The sequence below is a fragment of the Mustela erminea genome, chromosome 5, assembly GCF_009829155.1.
Source record: "Mustela erminea isolate mMusErm1 chromosome 5, mMusErm1.Pri, whole genome shotgun sequence".
NCBI lineage: Eukaryota > Metazoa > Chordata > Mammalia > Carnivora > Mustelidae > Mustela > Mustela erminea.
Genome location: NC_045618.1, coordinates 63,089,258 through 63,111,712, shown reverse-complemented (window position 1 = coordinate 63,111,712; position 22,455 = coordinate 63,089,258). Strand labels below are relative to the sequence as shown.

At 46.3% G+C, this 22,455-nt stretch overlaps 1 protein-coding gene across 3 annotated transcripts in view; it reads right to left on the bottom strand.

Annotated features, from left to right (window-relative positions):
- CAPN3 (calpain 3) overlaps positions 1-22,455 on the bottom strand; it is a 49,955-nt gene that overhangs the window by 12,968 nt on the left and 14,532 nt on the right. For 2 of the 3 annotated variants that reach the window (XM_032343433.1, XM_032343434.1), the window contains exons 2-9: positions 11,388-11,457; positions 9,645-9,763; positions 7,723-7,856; positions 6,815-6,983; positions 5,835-5,978; positions 3,689-3,772; positions 2,747-2,832; positions 457-534 (exon numbers count right to left, since the gene is read on the bottom strand). In XM_032343433.1, the coding sequence (XP_032199324.1) occupies positions 457-534; positions 2,747-2,832; positions 3,689-3,772; positions 5,835-5,978; positions 6,815-6,983; positions 7,723-7,856; positions 9,645-9,763; positions 11,388-11,457 (884 nt within the window). The remainder of the gene's footprint in view (positions 1-456; positions 535-2,746; positions 2,833-3,688; positions 3,773-5,834; positions 5,979-6,814; positions 6,984-7,722; positions 7,857-9,644; positions 9,764-11,387; positions 11,458-22,455) is intronic. The other variant, XM_032343435.1, reaches the window with a different exon arrangement.

Below are 22,455 nucleotides of genomic sequence, written 5' to 3'. Positions count from 1 at the left end.
GGCTCAGCAGAAAGACAGTTTAGGGAAGGACAGACAATGAAGCAAGCAAAACGGAGATCCCGAAGAAAGTTCCCTTTAAGCTGAGAGTTGAGGGCCACTTAGAAACGATCAGAGTGAGGGTGAGCGTGGCACTGGGTGAGCAAAGGAGAGATGCCTTGGCTAGAAGACAGCTCCACAAAGGCCAGGGAGCAAGTGGCTGGGTGGCATGTACCACAGAGGGGCACGGGCGAGGCAGGAGCCACATGATGCTGGCCTGGTCCCAGGCTCAGTCACCACGGTGACTGGGCTGGCTCCTCGCAGAACCCCATCCTTGCTGGGCCTCGGACTGGAGGAGAATAGGGCCCAGATCTCCTGGGGGCTGAGGTCTGATGGCCTCTTTCCAGGCACTGAGGTTTGAGAAATCAGCTCCCCACCTCATCCCTTACCCTTTGGAGTCCCTCTGGGTTCTGGACTCACCAGAACTCTCCATCCTCAGTGACCTGGTGCTGCAGACGGGCCTTCTCGTCTTTGTCCACAAAGCTCCAGTCCTTCCAACTGGAGGGAAAAATGGAGGAATTATGGAAGGAAGAAGAAGGAGAGGCCTGATGTAGGTTGGGACAGGAGTAGCAAGAAGAATATGAAAAAACTGAAAGAGTAGCTCACCTTCTAATTGTAGCAAGCATGAAGCATCAAATTGGAAATCTGATCTGATCCCTTCAGTGTAAACCCCAATAATGGCTTCCCACCATCCATAGGAATAAGACCTTAAATGGGTTTGTAAGGGCTTGATCCTTCTGAGGCCTGAGGTGGTTTTTTTGTTTTGTTTTGTTTTGCTTTTAAATCCCTCCTCACACTTTAAAAAAGTTGATCTCTGGACATAGAATGACTGGATTCCACTTGGGTTTAGATTTTTTTTTTTTTTTTTTTTTAAGTAGTCAGGGAGCCCAATATGGGACTTCAACTCACAACTCTGAGATTAAAACCTGAGCTGAGATCAAGAGTCAGACGTTTTACTGACGAAGCCACCCCAGTGTCCCCCAGGATTCCATTTAATATTACCAGTACTAGCTGTGTAACCTTGAGAAAGTCACTGAACCTCTCAGCGTCTGTTTCCCCAACTGCAAAAGTGGAATGAGTATTATCATCTACTTAGAGGGCTCCAATGAGCAATGAATGAAATTATGCATGCAAAAGTTTTAGAACAGCACCTGCCCTCTAATAAGTAACTGTGAGTTCTAAGAAAAAGACCAAGCATGTAAACATTTCCTTTTTCCTACCCCCCCAGGAAATAGCCTGGCTGCATGTTTCTAAAGGCTGGCTGGTCTTCCACACTCTCCCCAGGAGGGAGGAAATGAAGCGCATTTGTGTTTCAGGCATGCTGAGGAGAATAAAGCTAAACCGGGTTGTCCTTGGCAAGGTGAAGGATTGCGGAAGGGCTTGGGGTCAGGGAATGCTCGAGGGAAAATGGAGGTTCCAGAGAGCAGAAGGAGGGACCCAGAGCAGGGAGCGTGGTCTCCTTGAGTGATCCAGAGATGGGCCCCACTTGTCAGCAGTCCCTGCATGGAGGCATTGGTAGGATGTGGGTTAAGGCTGGACACCAAACTATGGGGCTGGAGAACACAGTGAGGGTCCCGGTGGGTGGCCTGGGCCAGTGGACAGCTGATGGGGCACCACGGGCCTTCCCAGACCAGAGAGCCCAGATCCCATGCCAATCTCTCCCACAACCTTTTTCTACTCTTCCCCTATCCCACCCAAACTAGGTGAGGGGCGGGTTTATCTTCAGGAGCTTTATCTTCATTATTAGTGGTTGTTTTGTTCTTCCCACTGGAACTTGACATTCACAGGGGCAGGGCCTATGTTTCCCTGTTCACTTCTAAGTTCCCAGATAGTAGCGTGGGGCCTGCCACCTATTTGGCACAGAAGAAGTGGAGATTTGTTTCACTGCTGAGGGAAGGAACATGGTCAGTGTCTGCAAGAGGCCGTAAGAAGACTAGAGTCAGCAGATTATCCCAGTCTCTCCGGGGAGGCTGCCTGTTCAGGGGCCAGCCTCAGTGCCCAGACCTGTGCCTGCTGTCCAGCCAGTGCTCAGTGATGCTAAGTGAAGGTAGAGCTGAGTGAATCATCAATGATGGCGCCCTGGGTGGAGGTAAGCCCAGGGGCTGAAGAGCACAGGCACAGCTACTGAGTCCTGCTATGTCCTCTTGGGAATGAAAGAGCTCAAGGGGCTGCCCCACCCCCCACTCAGTGTAAGCAATTGGGAACCAGTGATTGGTGCCCTCTAGAAGCTCTGTAAATGTTTTTGAGCCATCATATAACTTTCCAGTGTTTGTTATTTTTCCTTCACCCAGTTCGTTCCTCTCGGTGATAATTAGCAAGCTCGTTTGGGGGCACTGTGTACTTTTTATGGGGACACCAAGGGAGAGGAAATCTTAGCACTGGCTAGGTACTCTCCAGCTTACCACGTGAGCGGTAACACTGTTCCCATTTTACAGTCAAGGAAACAGAAGGGAAATCCAGACCTCTGCCTTCAAACTTTGTTTCTACTGGACCTACCCCACGCATTTCCAGCCAGTGGCCATCTGTAGGGTCTCTGGATCCCCAGCTCCCTCTCGCTCCTCTGTGGGCCCTTCCCTGGAGCCCATGTCCCCTCTTCTCCTCTGCAGATCATGAATTTTGAGGGTAATTTTAGACCAAGCATCTGTTGTACTCTCATGGTGCGGTATTCAGCGAAGCCTGGCCCCAGGCTTTGCGGGCCCCCCTCACCTACCCATCACTCCACGAGCCGTTCCACTCCACCTGGCCCCAGGGGTTCCGGAGCCGCACCAGCTTCACTTTCTCCCCCTTGAACAGGGCCTTGGACAAAGAGAAAAGGCTCTCTTGGTCTGGGCCTTCCTGGAAAGAAGGTTTTCTGTCTTGCCCTGAGAGCTAGGGTGGGGTTAGGGAGAGAATCCTGTACAGGGGCTGCCCTGCCAGGTCCTGGTCAAGGAGACTCTGTGGAATGGCAGGGGGAATGCCAGAACCCTAGAACTGAGTCTGCAGAGGTCAGGGCTTGACTGTCTGCTGAGAAGTGATTTTCCTGGCCATTATGAGCTTTGGGGGAGAATGGGCATGGTGAATATTGTGGGGCCACTCGAGCACTCTAGGTGTCTTTGTTTGAATTAGGAAAAAAATACACCTTGCAGGCCAAGGAGCTATAGACAAATGGCCCCCATATGTGGACCAATTCAAAAAAAGTGCCCCTTCCTCCCGTCTCTGCCCATCCTTGTGGATGGGGCACAGCCTGCCCAGCTATGTGCAGTGGTCCTGACAAGTTTCCTGTCTCCAGCCAGACGTGTTAGGAAGAGCAAGATATTGTAACTGTTCACCTCCCAGAGAACAGGAAACACGGGAACCTGTGAAATCAATTCCATAAAACCGAAGTGATTTCTATTTGCTCCCTGGAAATGTTGGTAAAACTGCCATCTTTAGCACTGAAAGCAAAGATGACTTGAGCACCACCTGGTGGCAAGATCCACCTTGACAGTTCCAGGGGCCCCCTCCAGCCACAGGCTCTGGACTCAGACCTTGAGCAGAACCACCCCCCCACTCCGCCTGCCCGCCCGCCCAAGAGGAGGCAACCCTGCAGAGGTGAAGGGGCTCAGGTAGCTAAGTCCTGACTTTGGGAGGCGACCCAAGTGGCTCCCAAGCCCGCCTGCCCTGCCAGCCTCACCTCCTCCAGCCCAGTGACCGAGTAGGCATGGCCCTTGACTAGCCCACACGCCATTCTTGTTTCATACTGAACCGGAACAATCGTCTGTGGAGCAAAAACCAGACAGGTGTCAGGGGTTGGATGCCAGAAGTTCTGTCGCCTCTGAGACAAAGCGCACATGAGATAATTTTCCAGGTTCTGTGAGGACAGGATTCCTCCACGCTCTGAAAGGGGGCCTCCCGGCCACGCGAGGACCACTGCTGGCCCTTTTAGACAGTCAAGACGACATAGCCCAGAAGAGTGGTTTCCCTCAAGCTGGTTGCCCTGAAAAGGTCTGTTCTGACCATCACAGATCCATGTGAGGCTGCGACAATGTCGAGGTAGGTGAGACGATCCCTGCCCCTCGTTTCTGGATCTCTTGGGGTCTTAAAAGAAGAAACAGGGACAGAGGGAGGCTGTCCTGGACTCAGGCTTCCCCTTACCGTGAGCCCATCCAGAGCTGACTCTTCCCAGTAGAGAAAGGAAGTAAGAAAAGAGGTTAGATGAAACATATAGGTCCAACCTCCTTTCTGTATATCCCCTCACTTCCTCCAGATCCACCAAGAACATCATACTCAAGAAATCAAGAGTCACAGCATCCAGGGAGGGAATTTGGAGGCCAGAAGCAAGTCCTTGCTTCAGACACGACTCAGCCTAAGGAGGCAGGGGAAGCTCTTCCATTTTCAGAAATCCCCAAGGGGCAGCCCCAAGAATGCTTGGCAGAGGGTAGGGTCTCCAATGCCCAGGGTGCCCTAGACCATTTCTCTGTGGTTTTACATGAGCTCTGGGAACCATGCCGGACTGTGCAAATCATGAGCCTTTTCAAGTTTGGGGTTGTGGATGGACCCTGGGCTTTTTGGCAATTAGCCTCTTCCATATCTCAGTCCTTACGTGACCCAGACCATACTGAACAGAAAGGGATAGGGCAGGAGATCCACACGTCCCTCACGTCTAGACCGGGGACACCACTTGAAACGACTCCGTTGGCATTACTTATGCACATTTCCACCGGCAGTCTGTCCCAGAGGATCATCACGACACACACAAAGACGTATCTCGTAGGATGTTCACAATAGCATTCAAGATGGGATCGGGAGGGACAAAAACCATAAGAGACTCTTAATCTCACAAAACAAACTGAAGGTTGCTGAGGGTGGGAGGGTAGGGAGAGGGTGGTTGGGTTATGGACATTGGGAAGGGTATGTGCTATGGTGAGTGCTGTGAAGTGTGTAAGCCTGGCGATTCACAGACCTGTACCCCTGAAACAAATAATACATTATGTGTTAATAAAAATAATTTAAAAAATAACAACCAATACAAGAAAGGGAAACAATCCCATTTTCTAATAATAGGGTATTGGGTTAATAAACTATAACCTATTGGTATGTTGGCATACCATGCAGCCACTAAAAAATGTTTTAGGAGACACAATAACAATTTAATTCATACTGGCACATTATGAACATAAGGCTAACTGAACAAAGCCTAACTGCAAAGAGGTACATAGACTATGAGATTTTAAAAATAAACATTTAGATGAACTGTATGCAAAGAAAAATCCTAGAGGGATGTTTACTAAATACTTAAGAGTTACTACCTTTAGATGGGAGAGAATGTAGGTTAATTTTTCCTCTGTTCTTTTCTGTACGGCTCAGTCAGCATTCTTCAGTGAACATGCGTTATTCCAAAAGTACTCAAATATAAGCGCCATGAGGGAAGAGACTGTTCTAATGAACAAAAACTATTTTGTTTGTTTGCTAGAAGAGTGTCTGGCACTCACTAGGAGCTCAATAAATATGTGTTGAATGAACAAATGAATGAATTAGAAGAGAAGTATTTTAGAATACGTGAAGTCTCTCTTGTATTTCTACTTGTTAATTTGTTATCAAAGAAACTGCCAGGACCACAGGATAGGAAGGAGCTCCCACAGATATTCCCTCCAAATCCGGTTTCTCCCACCTTCTTCAGGAGCCTTGGAGAGGGCAAGATATTCCAACCCAGACCCTTGGGAGGCCCATGCAGAGGTCAGTGTGCAAGGCACTGTCTGTTGAGGGGAGTCTAACACCAGGAGGCCCCGGTCATGCATGCCAGAGGGGTGGTCAGTCCTGACAATTGGAGGTGTACACACCCGGGTCGGTCTGTCCTCTGAGCCTCTGGGAAGGAGGTCTGAGTCCCTGAGCTGCGAGTTATCCATATTCCTCACCATCCGTGCAATCAAATCCCCCATTTTCAGTCCAGAAGGAGAGGTTCCATAGGTCATGTTTGTGCCATCCTGAGGCCCAGTGGGGACAGGGACAGTCCAGGAGAAGGAACGAGAGCAAACAAGGGAGGGCGACAGAAAGGGAAGGAGACAGAATGAAGGAAGGGGACAGACAAGGAAAAGAGGAGAGATAAACGGTGTGAATGGAGACAAGATGGAGAAAAGTGATACACAAAGAAAATGTTCATCGATGGGTGTTTAATGCTAGCTGATCTTCCCATGCTTTCGGACCCATTTGGATTATGGGGAAAGGAAGGAAATTCAGGAATTCTGCTTGGGTCCCTTCCTCAGCGATGGAAAGCGCCAAGACTGTTACACACTAAGCAGGCCCCAGGGCAGGTGTTTTCCTGGCCAGGAGGCCTGGCCAGTCTACCATCTCCTTCCCCTTGGCCCCAGTCTCGGCTCACACCACTCCACTGCACTGAGACGGTGCCTGCTGACCAAGCTTCTCCCAGGTGACAACACAAAGCCCACGTCCCAAAGCTCAGTGACTAGGAGGCTGTCTTACGGAATGGCGGGCTCTGGTCCAGAACAGGTATGTGGTCAGCTTAATTGGGCCGGGCTGGGGCTGAGCAGCACCAACCACAGGAGGCCCATGCTGACACAGGCCTCTGGACCTATTTCTACCTCAAGTACCGGGCTTGGAATGTCTTTGCCCCATCTCTTTGGTGAAAATCCCCAGAGACACTTCTTCCCTGAAAAATTTTCAAAGTTGAGAGCCAATCCCTGCTTCCTAAAACAAAACATCTACCGCATCCCAGAGGAAAGCCCTACACTACTCTACATCACATGAGGGGCTTCCTGCACCTTGGCTGCTCCCCACCCTGCACCCCACACCCCCAACTTACATCAATAGAGCAGCCCATGAGGGAGCCTCTCTCGATGGCTTTCTTCATGATCTTGTACATGTCTCTGGGAGCATCCTTGATCTCAAAAAACTCGGTCACCCCTCCTGTGAAGTCCTCCATGGCTTCCGTAGTGTTCCCACCTTTCAGAGCCTCATAGGAACCGTGAAGCCTTGGGGAGAGAATGAAGACCAGTCCCAGGTCCCAGCATTTCAGGGGACATGACCCAGGAGCCATGCCACCAGGACTTTACTCTCAGGTCCTGTGCTGTCTTCTTGCCTAATTCCCCAATAACTCTGTAAGCTAATGGGATAGATACTGTGATTCCCTTTCTTTGCGTTGTAGAAACTGTGCTCCAAAGGCTAAGTGGCTTACCCAAGGCACCAGAGACCCGGAAGCACTGGGACTGGAACCCAGCTATTCCCATTTCCTGGTAGTTCTCTTCCCACCACATTCTAAACCCTAAGGAAGGGTTCCATTAGATCCATTAGTAATGGCTGGGGTGGAGCTTCCAAGGTGAGAGCAACATGACTTTTTTCATATACTACAAGATCAGGAGGTTGAGCCAAGACAAACCGTGGGACATGAGCTTCAGAGATATAATGCTCAGATCCAAGACTTGCAACACCAACCTTTAACTCGGAAGGCAGAATTAAAGTGCTCACGATAGGAGGCTGAATCCAAAGATCTTCTATACATGACTTCATTCTATCCTTAAATATAGCATGTTTAGTTATAGACATTGCTGCCTGGACCCGATCGTCTCGGACTCTGGGTCACAGTTGAACACACACAAACACATACACACACACCACAAATGCCTCCTCTTGTGACAAGAGTTTGGGCTGGATTTTACAGCTGCCCCAATCCCCACTTCTAGTCCCACCTCACATCCTTGAGCATTGCCTTACTTAGCATAAGCCTTCTCCAGCAGAGCACTCCAGAATTCATTGCGGTGGTTGGATTTGGTGAAAACCAGTTGGTTGTTGTAAGTTGGCAGGCAGTCATCAATAACCACATCCACCCAGTCTCCGTAGCGCCAGAACTACACAAAAGCATCAAGGACAGAGGCACATCATCAGATCACCTTTGGGAAACTTTTCTCTACTCCAACATTCCCTTGAGTCTCTTTGGCAAGCAGCCCCATTTCCTCTGTTTGGCCTCTTGGTGCTTGTCCATACTCTTGGGTTTAGGGTGTGTGTATCCTTCTCTAACTGGACTGTGAGATTCTTGAGAGCAGAAAGTGGGGTGCATACCACTTTCTCCCTTCCACACAGTCCAGCCCAGTCCTGGGAATGGTAAGTGCTCCGTGCATATCTGAGGACTTGAGATTTTCATTCTCCGGCTCTCCTGGGTCTACGTATTATAGTTTAGGTATCTTAGCTGACTTCAATGTGCACTCAGGGTTCAGAACTACTGGTCTAGGTGAAGGTGATGTATTGATTATAGATCAATCAAGGGATGACACACAAGGTAGAAATTGCTGCTGAAGAAGAAAGATTGACAGGGAAGAGGGAAGTGCCCCAGAATATACTCTGGCTATAACAGGAACATTGTCTAATCATTCCAGTTCTGGATGTTTTGTTTTTTCTTTTAAGGTTTTATTTATTTCTTTGAGATAGACCATGAGCTGGAGGGGGAGGAAGAGAATCTGAAGCACACTCCATGCTGAGCGCAAAGACACGGGACTCGATCTCACGGCCCTGAGATCATGACCTGAGCCGAAATCGAGTTGGCCACTTAACTGACTGAGCCGCCCGGGTGTCCCTGGATGTTGTTCTTTCTTGAACAAATCAGTTTTAACTGAAGAAGGCCAAATAGGGTTTTATTTCCTTTAATGACATTTTCTCCCTTATTGAAAAGAGAGTAAAAATCTACCTGGTTTTTATATATACGGCCCTTCAGTCATAAGACCTTTTAAATATCAGAGGGAAACTGGCAGCTTGATGGCCCAGGAAGGAAACAAAAATGGGGACCTGGCTGCTTTAGCCATGCTCTGGGAGGGTGGGGGGGCAGCAGGACTGAACCTGAACAGAGGCCTTTTCTGAGGTCTTCAGTGCTGACATATAAGATCAGGAGGAACATCAAGTAATGCTTTGGATTGGTTCTGGGACATTAGGAGCTTCTGGGGCTGGAAACAGGTTGATGCCTCAGAACCCCAGACTCTGCTAGATCCCAACATGTGGAACTCACTTCAGTTCTGGGTCAACACCAGGATTTGGCTCTACTGATAGGACAATCTGGATCTAGAAAATTTCCAGTGGTTTCATTGAGTCTGGAAATGAAAGACTCATTTATGGGCTGAACCAGAAGCCTGTGCCTAGACCGACGAGACTTTCCTTCCAGGGCCTAGAAAAGGTGAGTGCAAGACTTCATGCAGACCTGCCTTCACGGGCAACAAGAAAAGGAGCCATAGTCAGGCAGGGCGCAGGGCTTTCCCGTTGTGAACCTACAAATTCCCAATGCTAGTATCTTAGGGACCTACTTGAGAAGGGCTGTGAGTAACAACACAGCAGCCAGCCAGCTGGAGAGGCAAAAATAGATCCACAGGCCAGCAAACAGGATGTCTTCCTGCCTTTCTGGGGCATAGCGGAAGGTGGGGGTGTGGGAGGGGTGATGGGCTTAGGGGGCAGAGTAAACAACTGCTTCCTCAAAAGGCCTGAGGCCTTAACGGGGTCACTGCCCACAGCCAAGGCTGGGAGGGTGGGTGGAAACTTTCCTGAAGCTGCTGGGAAGTCAAGGCCAGGAGGCGCAGGCGTGTGTGTGTGTGCTGGGGTTTCGGCGGGTGTGTGGATGGCAGCTGGCCCTCTCAACTACACTCCAGTTCCCTCACCTGGAAGTGGAAGATCCCTGCGTAGTTCTCGGTGAAACTCTGATCATGGGGTATGACTCGGAAAAGCAGGCGCTCATTCAGGGTCAGGCAAGCAATAGCTGCGAGAAACCAGCAGTCCCCTGCAGGCAAGCACAGGGCAGAGGTCACCTCCAGGAAAGAGAAAGACCGGATTCCAGCTGACATTTCTATGTCTCTGCCAAATGAGTTCTCTTAGTGTTCACTGTCCTGCTTCCAGAGGTGTCCACCCAGAGCAGCTGGCTAGCAGTCCCTGGACAATTTGGTCAGGGTAACTTCTGACTTTTGACTGGTTCGCCTGAAGGTTGTAGGCAATTCCTCCATCTGTAATATAAGCTCACTTCCTTTTTGGAGCTCAAGGAAGGCAGAGCAGTAGTTCAACATTGGGTCATTCTTCCTAACACCTGTATGAAATCTTTGCAGTGGTAATGCATTTCCCCCCTTGGGGTGGAGCCTGGGCATCTGAGGGCCACCGGCCAAGCCCCCTGGTACTGGAAGGAAAGTCTGTTAGGCAGCTGCCTGGCAACCAGTTTATAGGTGGCACGAATATATTGCTCACAGTGGAAGGAGATGGGGACATTCTCTTATTCCCTGAACTTCCTTTCTGGGAGAATATGGTATATAGTCATTTCTCTCTCTCTCTCTCTCTCTGTGTGTGTGTGTGTGTGTGTGTGTGTGTGAGAGAGAGAGAGAGAGAGAGAGAGAGAGAGAGAGGGCGAGCATCCAGGGGGCATGCCTGGTACACTGACAGTCACAGAGATGTCCTCTAGGGAGGCTGGTTTAAGTTCTGCAAGGCCCTTGTTTTGCTGTGTGGACGTGATGGCATCCTTGAGCTGGCAGAGGGGAGACCAAGAGCTGTCAGAAGCCCTCCTCCCCACCCTGTGCTGCTCCCCGCCAAGAAGAAGCAAGCCTCCCCTTTGAAACAGTTTCTCTTAGAAGGTCCAGACTATGAGCTCGCCCAGGGCTCTATAGGCAGCCTTCCCCAAAGTGTAGGAACCCAGATAATGAAAACCTCTTCAACCTCTCTTTCTGGGGCCAAATAAGCCAAATTTGTTCCACTGGGTCTTGGATGCTCTTTCTCCTCAAGTTGTAAACTATATCTGTTGATGTTGTCTCCAACTTTGCCTCACAGAGCTTTCCTGCAGTCCACCCTGAAGAGACTACTTCAAGAAGAGCCAAGCTAACCACCGAGACAGAACACTGGACGTGCACCCCCGTGACAACTGTCATCTGTGTGGAGACTCCTTTCATATGTAGTGCTGCTGGGGCAATTTCAACAAGAGTTTGGGTCACAGGTGTGCTTTCTGTGGGCAAACAGCTTCCATACAGATTCCAGGGATGTGCCTGGTGTGCAGATAGTTTCAGAGCACTCTTTTAAGGGAGTGGGTACAGTTAGAAGCAAGGCTTTTCTCTTGTGGAGGGAGGTGTGCAGATGGCCTTGAGACTCTCGGGAGGCCTATCTCCCATGACATGACAAAGAACTGATGAGGGATGTGGAAGGAACAGAAAGTAAATGAAGCCATCACCGGCACACAGATACATGGGCATGAAGTAGTGTTCTAAAAACCTTCTCTCCCAAATGCTTTAAGACCCAAACCAGATTACTGTCCCTTCACTTCCTGCAAAGGACCACATCTTTATTGTCCCTTTACTTCCAGTAAAGGGACCACACCTAATCACCCCTTGATTGTCTGGAAAATGACCAGTGACGCCAGGGAACTTGCCTACCTAGATCTCCTTGACAGATGTCAGTTCTGTTGGCTCCACCAATGATAAATCGTGGATTCTCACAAATTTCCTGTGAAACAGAAAAGAAATGACAGTAGGAGGAGCTATTGTTTAGTGAGGTCCATTATGTAAGGTCATACTGACATCCCACATCAGAACCATTGTGTATACCACTCAGATAAGCCCCCAGAAACAGCCTGTGAATTAGACTCCATCATTCTTATTTTTCAGATAAGGAAACCAGGACTCAGAGAGGTTAAGGAACTTGCCCAAGGATATACAGCTAGTCAGTGGTGGAAGCCAAAAACATGCCTCCTTTTCCCACTGTTTTACATTGTTCCCACACGCTGACATACAATCTGTGTAAGGATATACCTGGAGAGGGCAGTGTCAATACCACCTTATTTTTGGAAGGGACAACAGAAAGCAGGGCTGTTGCTTTTTCTTTCTTTCTTTCTTTTTTCTTCTATGCCAGGAAAATAAGTGCAGGAAGGAAAATAAAGACTTTCTTGTCAAGATGTGGTAACATAGCTATTTAGAGTCAGCATATATCCCAGGGTCTATAGGACTCAAGGGCTGGAGAGAGCAGAGTAAATTTGCTGTGGGCTTTGCAGGTCCCCTGGTCAATTGAGGGTACTTTTTTTTTTTTTAAAGTCATCACCACACCCAATGTAGAGCCCAACTCAGGGCTTGAACTCACAACTCTGAGAGTTCTAGACCTGAGCTGAGATTAGTGCGCCCCAAGGGTACATTTCTTTACTCAAGCTAACCCAGTAAGCACCAGGGCCCGCAGTTTCCGGTTACTACAGATTACGTGCAGTCCACCAGCGGCCAACAGAGGGCGCTCTTGTCTCTCCTGCTATGTCTTAACGCTTTGTTTTTTAACTTGGAAATTCTTGAAATAATTGTAGATTCTTTGTTTTGGTTTTAACACCATTCCTCAGAGTTTGAAGAAATATTGCTATCTCTGTGACCCAGCCCTCCCTCTCTCTGTCTCTCCTTGTGTGTGTGCGCGTGTCTCTCTCCCCCCATGCCCGCCCCCATCATGACAACTCCATATACCCGAGTGAGGAAAGAGTTGAAGCTCCCTGTGCTCGGGGATCTCTCCCTCCTACTGGATGGAGTGTCTTGCTTATTAGATCACACCACGTGCACCTCCCATCTGAAACTTAAAGCAATGGAAGGATAAACCCTAAACAAGAATTCCTAAAAAGGTTACCTGTAGGGGGAAGGAGGGAATAAAGTGGTGGGAATAGTGATGAAACTAAAACTGAATATAACTGAAAAAGTTTTGACTTAGGAACCGAGTAAATTTGTACATAATTAAAAGCCAAGCTGTGCCTGGCTAGCTCAGTCTGTAGAGCGTTGCTATTCTTTCTCAGGGTGGTGACTTCAAGCCCCATGTTGGGCATGGAGCCCTACTTAAAAAAAAAACTAAAAAATTAAAAGCAAAAATTGAAGGAAAGGAAATTAAAAAACAACAACAACAAAAAACAGTGTAAAAGCTAAAAGCAAACTGAAGCAAAGGAGCCTAAGTGCATATCAAGTTGGTGACATAACCTTGCACATAAAAAGAATTCTTTCAAGTGACTTAAAATATAGTATTTGACTCTTTACTCCTCTTGGGATATATCCTAATGTCAAAAACCCAAGCCATAAAGAAATATGAGTCATAAGAAATAATAACAATAATGTCATTATTTCAAAACTTTGACATGTATGCTATATGATAGATAAGAATTTATATTAATATCATTAGGTACCAAGATTTTTTTTTACCATAAGAGAAAATATGTAATATTAAATAATTTAAGTAACAATTCTGCAATGTTAGAGTTGAATTAGATATATAAATATAACTCATGATGTATTTTTTCCCCTAAGAAAATATTTCCTATCTCTCTGCATTAAAAAACTAAACAATCCCCCACCAAAAAAATCCCCCCCCCAAAATTAGAAGCAGTAACTATCTGGTAATAAAGAGAACATCACGTCCAGATTGGGGGGGCGGTTGTTGTTGTTTTTAAGATTTTGTTATTATTTTTTAAGTAGTCTCCTTGCCCAGTGTGGGGGTAGATCCCACAACCTTGAGATCAGGAGTCACATGCTTTACTGACCCTGAGATCAGGAGTCACATGCTTTACTGAACCTGACTGAGCCAGGTTCCCCAAGACTGTGGTTTTTAAAAACCATTTCCCACAAAGAAAAGGTAAAACTCATTATTCCAGACAAGACTCCTTCCTCTCTCTCTCCCTTTTTTTTTTTTTTTTAACATTTTATGTACTTGAGAGAAAGCATGCCCATGCGGTGGGGTTGGGGAGGGGTTGAGGAAGAAGGAGAAGCAGACACCCCACTGAGCCGGGAGTCAGAGGTTTGACAAGATCCCAAGATCCAGTGATCATGACCTGAGGCAGATACTTAACCAACGAGTCGCCCAGGTGCCCCAAACCTCCTTCCTCTTTAAAAGAAGCCAAGTAAGGTATAGCGGACATGTTTTTTGGTCTCCCCAGTATTTTGCTTCCTTGGAAAATACCCCCTTCTTCCAGGATTGTACCTCACCTTTTCACTGGGGAACAGGTCCACGGCCAAATGGCCCTTCTGGTGAGCTTTTCCCTTCACCCAGCTCTAGCCAAATAGTCGGGGCAATTAGTGAATGAGAGAGAACTGGGTCAGGGATGGGCACGTGACCAAATCTGGGCCACTCAGGTAGGCTAAGGCTTTTGTTATAAGGATAGAGGAAAAAAAATACAGTGGGCCCTTGATCTACCCTGAGATGGGAGGCACTGGACCCTGCACAATCAAAAATCCACATATCACTTTTGACTCCCTAAAAGCTTAATACTAGTAGCCTACTTTTGATTGGAAGCCTTACCAATAAACTAAACAGTCGCTTATTAAACACATATTTTGTATATTATATGTATTCTGTACTGTATTCTTACAATAACATAAGACAAGATGAAAATATTAAGAAAATCATAAGGGAGAGAAAATACATTTAAAGTGCTGTACTGGATTTATATATTTTTTAAAAATCCGTGTATAAGAGGACCTATGCGTTTTAAACAAGGGTCAACTGTACATTCTTCTGCTAGAGTTGCTAAACTGATAGAATGTCAGCCTGAAGCTGCCAAGTGGCACATCTGCCCCTTGCAAAGTTAGTCTGCTTGAGCATAAAGCCAGCTCAGAGGGAACAGATGGGAATAGGGGGAGAGGAAGGAGGTGATGATGGATAGATAAACAAATGATAGATCTACAGATAGACACTATTAGGGACTATGTCTTTTTTTTTTTTTAAGATTTTATTTATTTATTTGACAGAGAGAGAGATCACAAGTAGACAGAGAGGCAGGCATAGAGAGAGAGGGAAGCATGCTTCCTGCTGAGCAGAGAGCCCAATGTGAGGCTCAATCCCAGGACTCTGAGATCATGACCCGAGCCGAAGGCAGCGGCCTAACCCACTGAGCCACCCAGGCGCCTCAGGGACTATGTCTTGATGACACGGTTTGAGGGCTGGATTTAGGTGTGTCTGAATCCAACATCACCCTTGAACATTCAAATTCTATGAGTTTTTTTTTTCTCTTTGGTTTAAGCTATCTTGGGCCTCTCCCACTTGCCAGCTGAAACCCTTGACTACTGGATGTTCTGCCCCGTTATAAGGATTGTATTACATAGTGACTCAAACACAAGACTTATAGCTACATTTTTTAGTTGTTACAGGTATAGCTTCTTCTCCTTGGGACTATGCATTCAGATGCTGGCTTCACCAATTCCAGGACTGGCTACTTGAAAAGGTAGCAGCAACTACTAATTACTCTGGTCATTCATTATCTGTTTGGAGGTCCAGGTATCGGAAGGGAGTTACCTTTTTTTACAGTAGTAGATTCCCCAATATACCACATTTACCTTCAACACTACCTTAGCTATGGTTCACCAAACATGAATTGAGCCCCCAAGTATGCACAGAGCTGGGGGAATTGATACAATACAAATGAGAGATCATCCAGCCTGCCCTCCGGGGAAACCCACAGCCTAGGGGCTCTTAACTGTTTGTCCTCATAAAAGATGTCTGTTCTGTGAGGATCAGTTGCCAAGCTTACTGAAGTTTAATTTATAAACAAGCGTTTGTTTGGCTAAATACCCTCTCCCTACCACCTACTTCTTCCTTTCTCCTTACTTAAAAACACTGCATAAATATCCCCCAGAAGGTCTAAGACCTGCCTGTGTTGGCTGATAAGAACAAAAGGTAAATTATCCCAGCTCTGTTATTTTAGCTTCTGGACCAAAGATTTCTAGCTCTTCCTTTGGTTATAATTTAGCCTGGAGACTGGATCTGTCAATGATGGAATCCCAGCAATGAACAACAGATGACCATTTCCTCAATCCTTGGGTACCATGGTTCGCACAGTGACTCCAAACTTTTATTGTTTACCTCCGTTGGTAAAATATTTTGAACATGCAACCCTATGTAAGTATTCTTACTGGTTTTAAGTTATATATGTGTATATTGATTGTCCTAACATATACTGTGCATTATAAAATAAATAGAAACATACACTTAAAAAGGTGGGGTAAAATAGGTATATGTGGACTTCTGGTTTAGTTCCAACATGTGAAGAGCTTTGAAGTCATTGCTCTTGTCCCCACCACAAGAAAAAGCTGAACAAACTGAAAATCAGCATCTTTGCTTGGACTCATCAGAGAACTGAGATTGTCCACTTGTGTCCATATTGCAGGGCAATCCCCCACCCTGCAATATGGACACAAGTAAAACTAGAAATGTACAGCTGAGATGTGCTTATCTAGAGCAGAAGCTGCTGAAGCCATAAAGTGATGGTAACACTTAACAGGTATTTTGGTTAATTTCTGGAGGCTGAGTGTGAACTAGCATGAGAGTGAGAAACTTCTTGAGGTCAAACTTGGAACAGTCCTCCTCACCTCCCACCCACACATTCATGGTTTTTATTGCCAAAGATCCCACCAAGTTCTCATGGTGAAGGTCTATGAAAGATCCCCCTCTTTTCCAGAGTCTTATCTAAGTTGGGGGAAGGACACTGAGTCCCTTCCAGCCCCCTCTAGCCTTCCCTTCTCACCTAAGAAGGGGTGGGTGGGAAGAATGCTATAGAGTGGGGAAATGTGTATGAAGGTCACATAGGCCCATTCAAAGATGGAGATTTAGTCATTAGATTATGGAACACTTCCCCTCCCCCCTTAACACCCCATCAATAGGGCTTCATTGTAATAACAACCACTTAGAGCTGAAGACCTTCAAGGTGCAAACACTGATGGGGAGGACTTAGGAAAGCCCAAAGGCAAGAGAAGGGTGAGGCGAGGGGCAAAACAAAAATACTAGAGGAATTTGAAGGTCTGGTCCCTACAGATATTGGAGGCATTAAACACCACACAGCTCCTAGTCAGCCTAACATAAATCTTCACACCAAAGGCTTCTCCATCCCATTTCTTACTACTGCACACAACTTGTCTGGCTTTCAGCAAAAACTGCAAAGGATGCCAAAAGGCAAACAAAAATAGCCTAAAGAGAGAAAGCAGAACTAAGGTAGGATATGACACAGATGTCAAAATCACCAGGCAGGAATCATTATTATAATAACCATGATGAGTATGTCAAGGAGTCTAATGGAAAAAGTAGATAATGTGCAAGAAAAGATGGGTTAATATAAGCAGGGAGATGGAAACACGAAGAAAGAATCAAAAGGAAATGATGTAAATAAAAACCACTATAACATATATTTCATCGGCTCATCCACAAACTGGGTAAAGACAAGGGGGGAAAAGCAGTAAGACTGAAGGCGAGACAAGAGGAACATCCCAAAGTTAATGCAAAGGGAAAGATAATGGAAAATCCCAAAGCCCCAAAACCCGAAGCAGAACATTCAAAAAAACTGTGGGATAATTTCAAAAGGTGTAACACATGCGTAACCAAATACTAGAGGAAAAGAAAGAGCAGAAGAAATACCTGAGGTAACAGTGGTCAAGAACTTTACAAAATTGATGACAGATACCAAACCACAGATTCAGGAAGCTCAAGGAACATCAAAGGGTGTAAATGCCACCAAAATACAACAACATAAAACTGTACTTAGGCATATTGTATTCAAACTGCAGATAATCAGAGACCAAAAAAATGTTGTAAGAAGCCAAGAGGGGAAAAATACCTTTCCTATAGAGGAACAAAGATAATAATTACAGCAGACATCTCTTCAGAAGCCATGCACACAAGAAAGACTGGATTGAAAATAATTAACTAATTAATTATTAAGTAAGCTCCACACTGGGGCTTGAACCCCTGATCCCGAGATCAAGATCTGAGTTGAAATCAGGAGTAGGATGCTTAACTGACCGACCCACCCAGCTGACCCTGGACTGAAATATTTAAATTGGTGAAAGAAAAATCCAACAAACTTGAATTCTATATGTAAGAAATTATCTTTCAAAACTGAGGGAGAGGAGCACCTGGGTGGCTCAGTGGGTTAAGCCTCTGCCTTCGGCTCAGGTCATGATCTCAGGGTCCTGGGATCGAGCCCCACATCGGGCTCTCTGCTCAGCGGGGAGCCTGCTTCCTCCTCTCTCTCTGCCTGCCTCTCTGCCTACTTGTGCTCTCTGTCTGTCAAATAAATAATTAAAATATTTTTTAAAAACTGAAGGAGAAATAAATACTTTCTCAGACAAGCAAAACCAGAGAGAATTCATTGCCAGTGGACTTGTCTTTAAAGACATGTTAAAAGAAGTGCTTCAGAGAGAAGGAAAATGATAGAGGTGAGAAACGTGGACCTACATAAAGAAAGGAAGAAAGAGCTCAGAGAAGGAATAAATGAAGGTAGAATAAAACTAGTATTTTTCTTATTCTTAATCTAAAGGTAACTTTATTTAAAGTAATAATAATAACAACAACAGTGTGTTGAGTAATGATAGTGTATGCATAGGTGAAACGAATGAAGGGAAGCCAGGGAGGAGCTGGGCATTTTCTATGATCAAGTGTTAGACTGCATATATAATGGCATAGTGTTATTTGAAGGTGGAATTAGATTAGTTGTACATGTATATTGGAAACTATAGCATAACCGTTAACATTAAAACAAGTATAATTGATACACTTAAGAGAGGGGATAAAATGGAATCATGTAGAATATTAAATTACTAAAAAAAGGCAGAAGAGGGGGGAGAGGAGAAGCAAAGAACAATGGTAACAAATAGAAAACAGTTGCAGGCATGGTAGATAGGAATCTAGCTGAATCATAATCACTTAAATATGAATGGTCTAAATCCGCCAATGAAAAGATAGAGATTGTGAATGTGGATAGAAAAGAGACCTGTCTGTATGTTGTCTACAAGAGACTCCCTTTAAGTGTAAAGCCTTGGGGAGCTAGAGAAGGATATGCCATGCTAGCACTCATCAAAGGGAAACTGGAGTAGCTGTATTAATTTCAGATGAAGCCGACTTCATAGCGAAGAATATTAGAGATAAAGAGGTGTATCACATAATGAGAAAGGAAGCAATTCTCCAAGAAAACACATAATCCTAAATGTGGGTGCATCACATTGCTTTGTGAGAAGTCTGGCCGGTCAGCATGGACCTTCCTGCTTAAACAGAAGTGGCGCATCCCTAAGGAGACAGCCTCAGGCGCAAGGTTCACAAGGCAACTCCAGCCTCCCACAACCTCCTGTTTCTTTCTTTCTTTTTTTTTTTTTTTTAAGATTTTATTCATTTATTTGACAGACAGAGATCACAAGCAGGCAGAGAGGCAGGCAGAGAGAGAGGAGGAAGCAGGCTCCCTGCTGAGCAGAGAGCCTGATGCGGGGCTCGATCCCAGGACTCTGAGATCATGACCTGAGCAGAAGGCAGCGGCTTAACCCACTGAGCCACCCAGGCGCCCCAACCTCCTGTTTCTTAACGGTTCACCACCTTCCATGGAACTCTCCTTGAACTGTGAGCCTCAGGGCTCCTAGCCACTCCACTTTCCCCTCCCCAGAACACCTTCTCTCAAGAAGACATGATGATCAATTAACGCTTACTATTTTACTATGCATTAAAGCCAACGTGTTAGCTCTCTTAAAAATATTCACAGGCTCCAAGACCTCTAGACCGTTAGAGTAACCTCTTGTTCGGGAATAGAAAATAACATATCCAGTTTCAGGAGGAAGCAGGAAAGCATTCTGGGGGCACATGGGTCAGAGAACCTTGATGAACCCCTCACTCAGGTAGAGAACCCACGGCTTCAAGGCTCTGGACCACCTGATCTCCTGTCCCCAAGAACTGAGTCCTGAAGCCCCATCCCTCCCATCCCTACCTTTGGCCTTTTCCAGGTGATGGCCTTCATCTTGGTTTTCTGGCTCAGCTCATGGGAGCCCAGGGCCTGAACCCCTGCTGGGAACACACGGTCTTCAAAGAGGCACTTCTGAGCTAGGCACCGTCGTCTGAGAACCAGGAAATCCTGCCCCTCAAACTTGAGGGGCTGTGTGACAGTGCCCTCTCCATTTCTCCTATCCCGCTCCCTGATCACGCGGTCACAGAAGAACCCTGGCAGCAGGTAGGGCATGGTGACCGCTCAGGGAGTAGAGCTAGGCCTTCGCTGTGGCCTCTCTCCCCCTGCACCCTCCGTCCAGGCCTAATCCTCCCGTGAATGGGCTGAAGCCTATATAGCTCCTCCGCCCTCAGTAGCGCGATGCAAATGAACACAGCCCAGAGAAAGGCCGTGGTCAGAGTCAGCAGCTTTGGCTGGAGGCCCCTGAGCCCACGGTCAAGGGGCAACACCATGCCAGTGAGAGAGGGAGCCGGCAAAGGGAGTGAGAGAGCCAGGGACAGCCCCAGGACAGGCCACAATGGCTTGGAGACCTGTAGGCTACTTCCACCAGCCTTGCTGGGATTCTTTCTTTAAAAAGAAAAAATATAATTACCAAGAGGCTTACCCTGCCTCAGCAAAAGGCATTCATGCCTTTGACACGGCGGCCAATGGGATATAGCATGGGGCCTTCGAAACATGCTGTATACACTAATCGTATACAGGCTGCTGAATGCATAGAAGGAATCTGCTCCAAGCCATTGTCTGAGGTTAATGAAGCCTTCATTCTCCTGACGTCCCTGCCCCATCCCCCCAAAGACCTTGACTAGCCATTCAGAGACTCTAATCTGTGGAGGGTGGGTAACTTGACTTCAAACGCAAGTCCCTGTTGGAGTGGGCCCCGTGGCAACAAGCAAGCTTCCACGGCTACAAGCTCAGGACCTTTGAGGCAGAAAACGTGCTTGGGGAGGGAAGGCTTCATGTGTGTCAGAATTACGTTCACAAGAAAGCCCACCTTTTTCAAAGTTTTACCGTGCTTAGATGGACAGCTCGAATAAAAGCTGGGAGGCAATGCGGGGGGACATTGGGGCCTGGCAGTCTCCCTCTAGGGGGATGCTGGCCCTGTCCTGTCACTGACTCCTACCAGCCCACACCAACCCTGGTCGTCTTTGGACGACCTGCATCGGAATCACCTGGGATGCCTGTTTAAAATGCAGATTCTCAGGCTTCACCCTTGACCCAAGGATTCAAATATTCTTGGTAGGGGTCTGGGATTCTTCAGTTTGAAGAAGGATCCCAGGAGATTCTTATATCCACTGGGGTTTGATCCATGACATTAGCATTACAGAGTAGAGTAATAGCCCAATGTAATTTTGGGGTCAGTTCTTTTAAGAAATAAGCATATTTTTATTACATTTATATATGAACAAAGTTTTTTTAAAAAAATCAAACAATACAAAAGGTACATAGAGGAAGAGTAGTCTCTTGCCCTGTAAATCCCTCTCCTCAGAGACAGCTGCTTTTAATTCTTTTTTCTTTTAAGATTTTATTTATTTATTTATTTGTTTGTTTATTTAGAGAGCGAGAGTCGGGGGAGGGGCAGAGAGAGAGACTCTTAAGCAGACTGTGCTGAGTGTGGAGCCTGACTTGGGGCTTGATCTTACGACCCTGAGCCAAAATCAGGAGTCAGACGCTTAACTGACTGAGCCACCACGGCACCCCCACTTTTAATTCTTTTAGCAATTTTTCTGGTATTTACCTCTATATTTCTAAATAATATCTTTTTTTAAAAGATTTTATTTATTTATTTGACAGAGATCACAAGTAGGCAGAGAGGCAGGCAGAGAGGAGGGAGAAGCAAGCTCCCCGCTGAGCAGAGAGCCCAATGTGGGGCTCCATTCCAGGACCCTGGGATCATGACCTGAGCCAAAGGCAGAGGCCTTAACCCACTGAGCTACCCAGGTGCCCCCTAAATAATATCTTTATATTATTACTTTTAATTTATTGTTATTATATTTTGAGTCCAGTCTTTTTTTTATTAAAAGATTTTATTTATTTATTTGACAGAGATCACATTATTTTGACAGAGATCATGAGTAGGCAGAGGGGCAGGCGGGCGGGGAGGAGCAGGCTCCCTGCTGCTGGATGCAGGGCTCAACCCCAGGACCCTGAGACGACCTGAGCTAAAGGCAGGTCTTTACCCACTGAGCCACCCAGGTGCCCCTAAGATTCAGGCTTTCATCATGGTTCCCTCTTTACTTTTTTAAAAAAAGATTTATTTATTTACTTATTTATTTGAGGGGGTGGGGGCATGAGCACAGTGGGGAGGGGCTGAGGGAGAGAGAGAGAGTCCCCAGCAGACTCTAGGCTGAGCACAGAGCCTGACGTGGGACTTGATCTCAGAATCCTGAGATCACTGCCCAAGTCAAAACCAGGAGTTGGAGACCCAACTGACTGAGCAACACAGGTGGTCTTAATTTATTATTTTTATAAACTATCTGCAGCTTTCCTATTCTGACAAATGAGATTTAGTTTTCTCACATTATGCTTTGCCCACCATCTTCCCAAAATAGTTATGCCATAAATTTTGGTTAAATTAGAATTCAGTATTTACTTGAGTATGATTAGTTACCTATTCACTTCTTAGCTAAGTGCTATGCTGTATTACATTTCCTTTCTGTAGAAATGTTTTTTTCTCTTATTCTTTATATTTTTCTATGTATTTATCAATGCTTTCCCCCAGCAGCAGTTTCTCCAAATACTTAAAC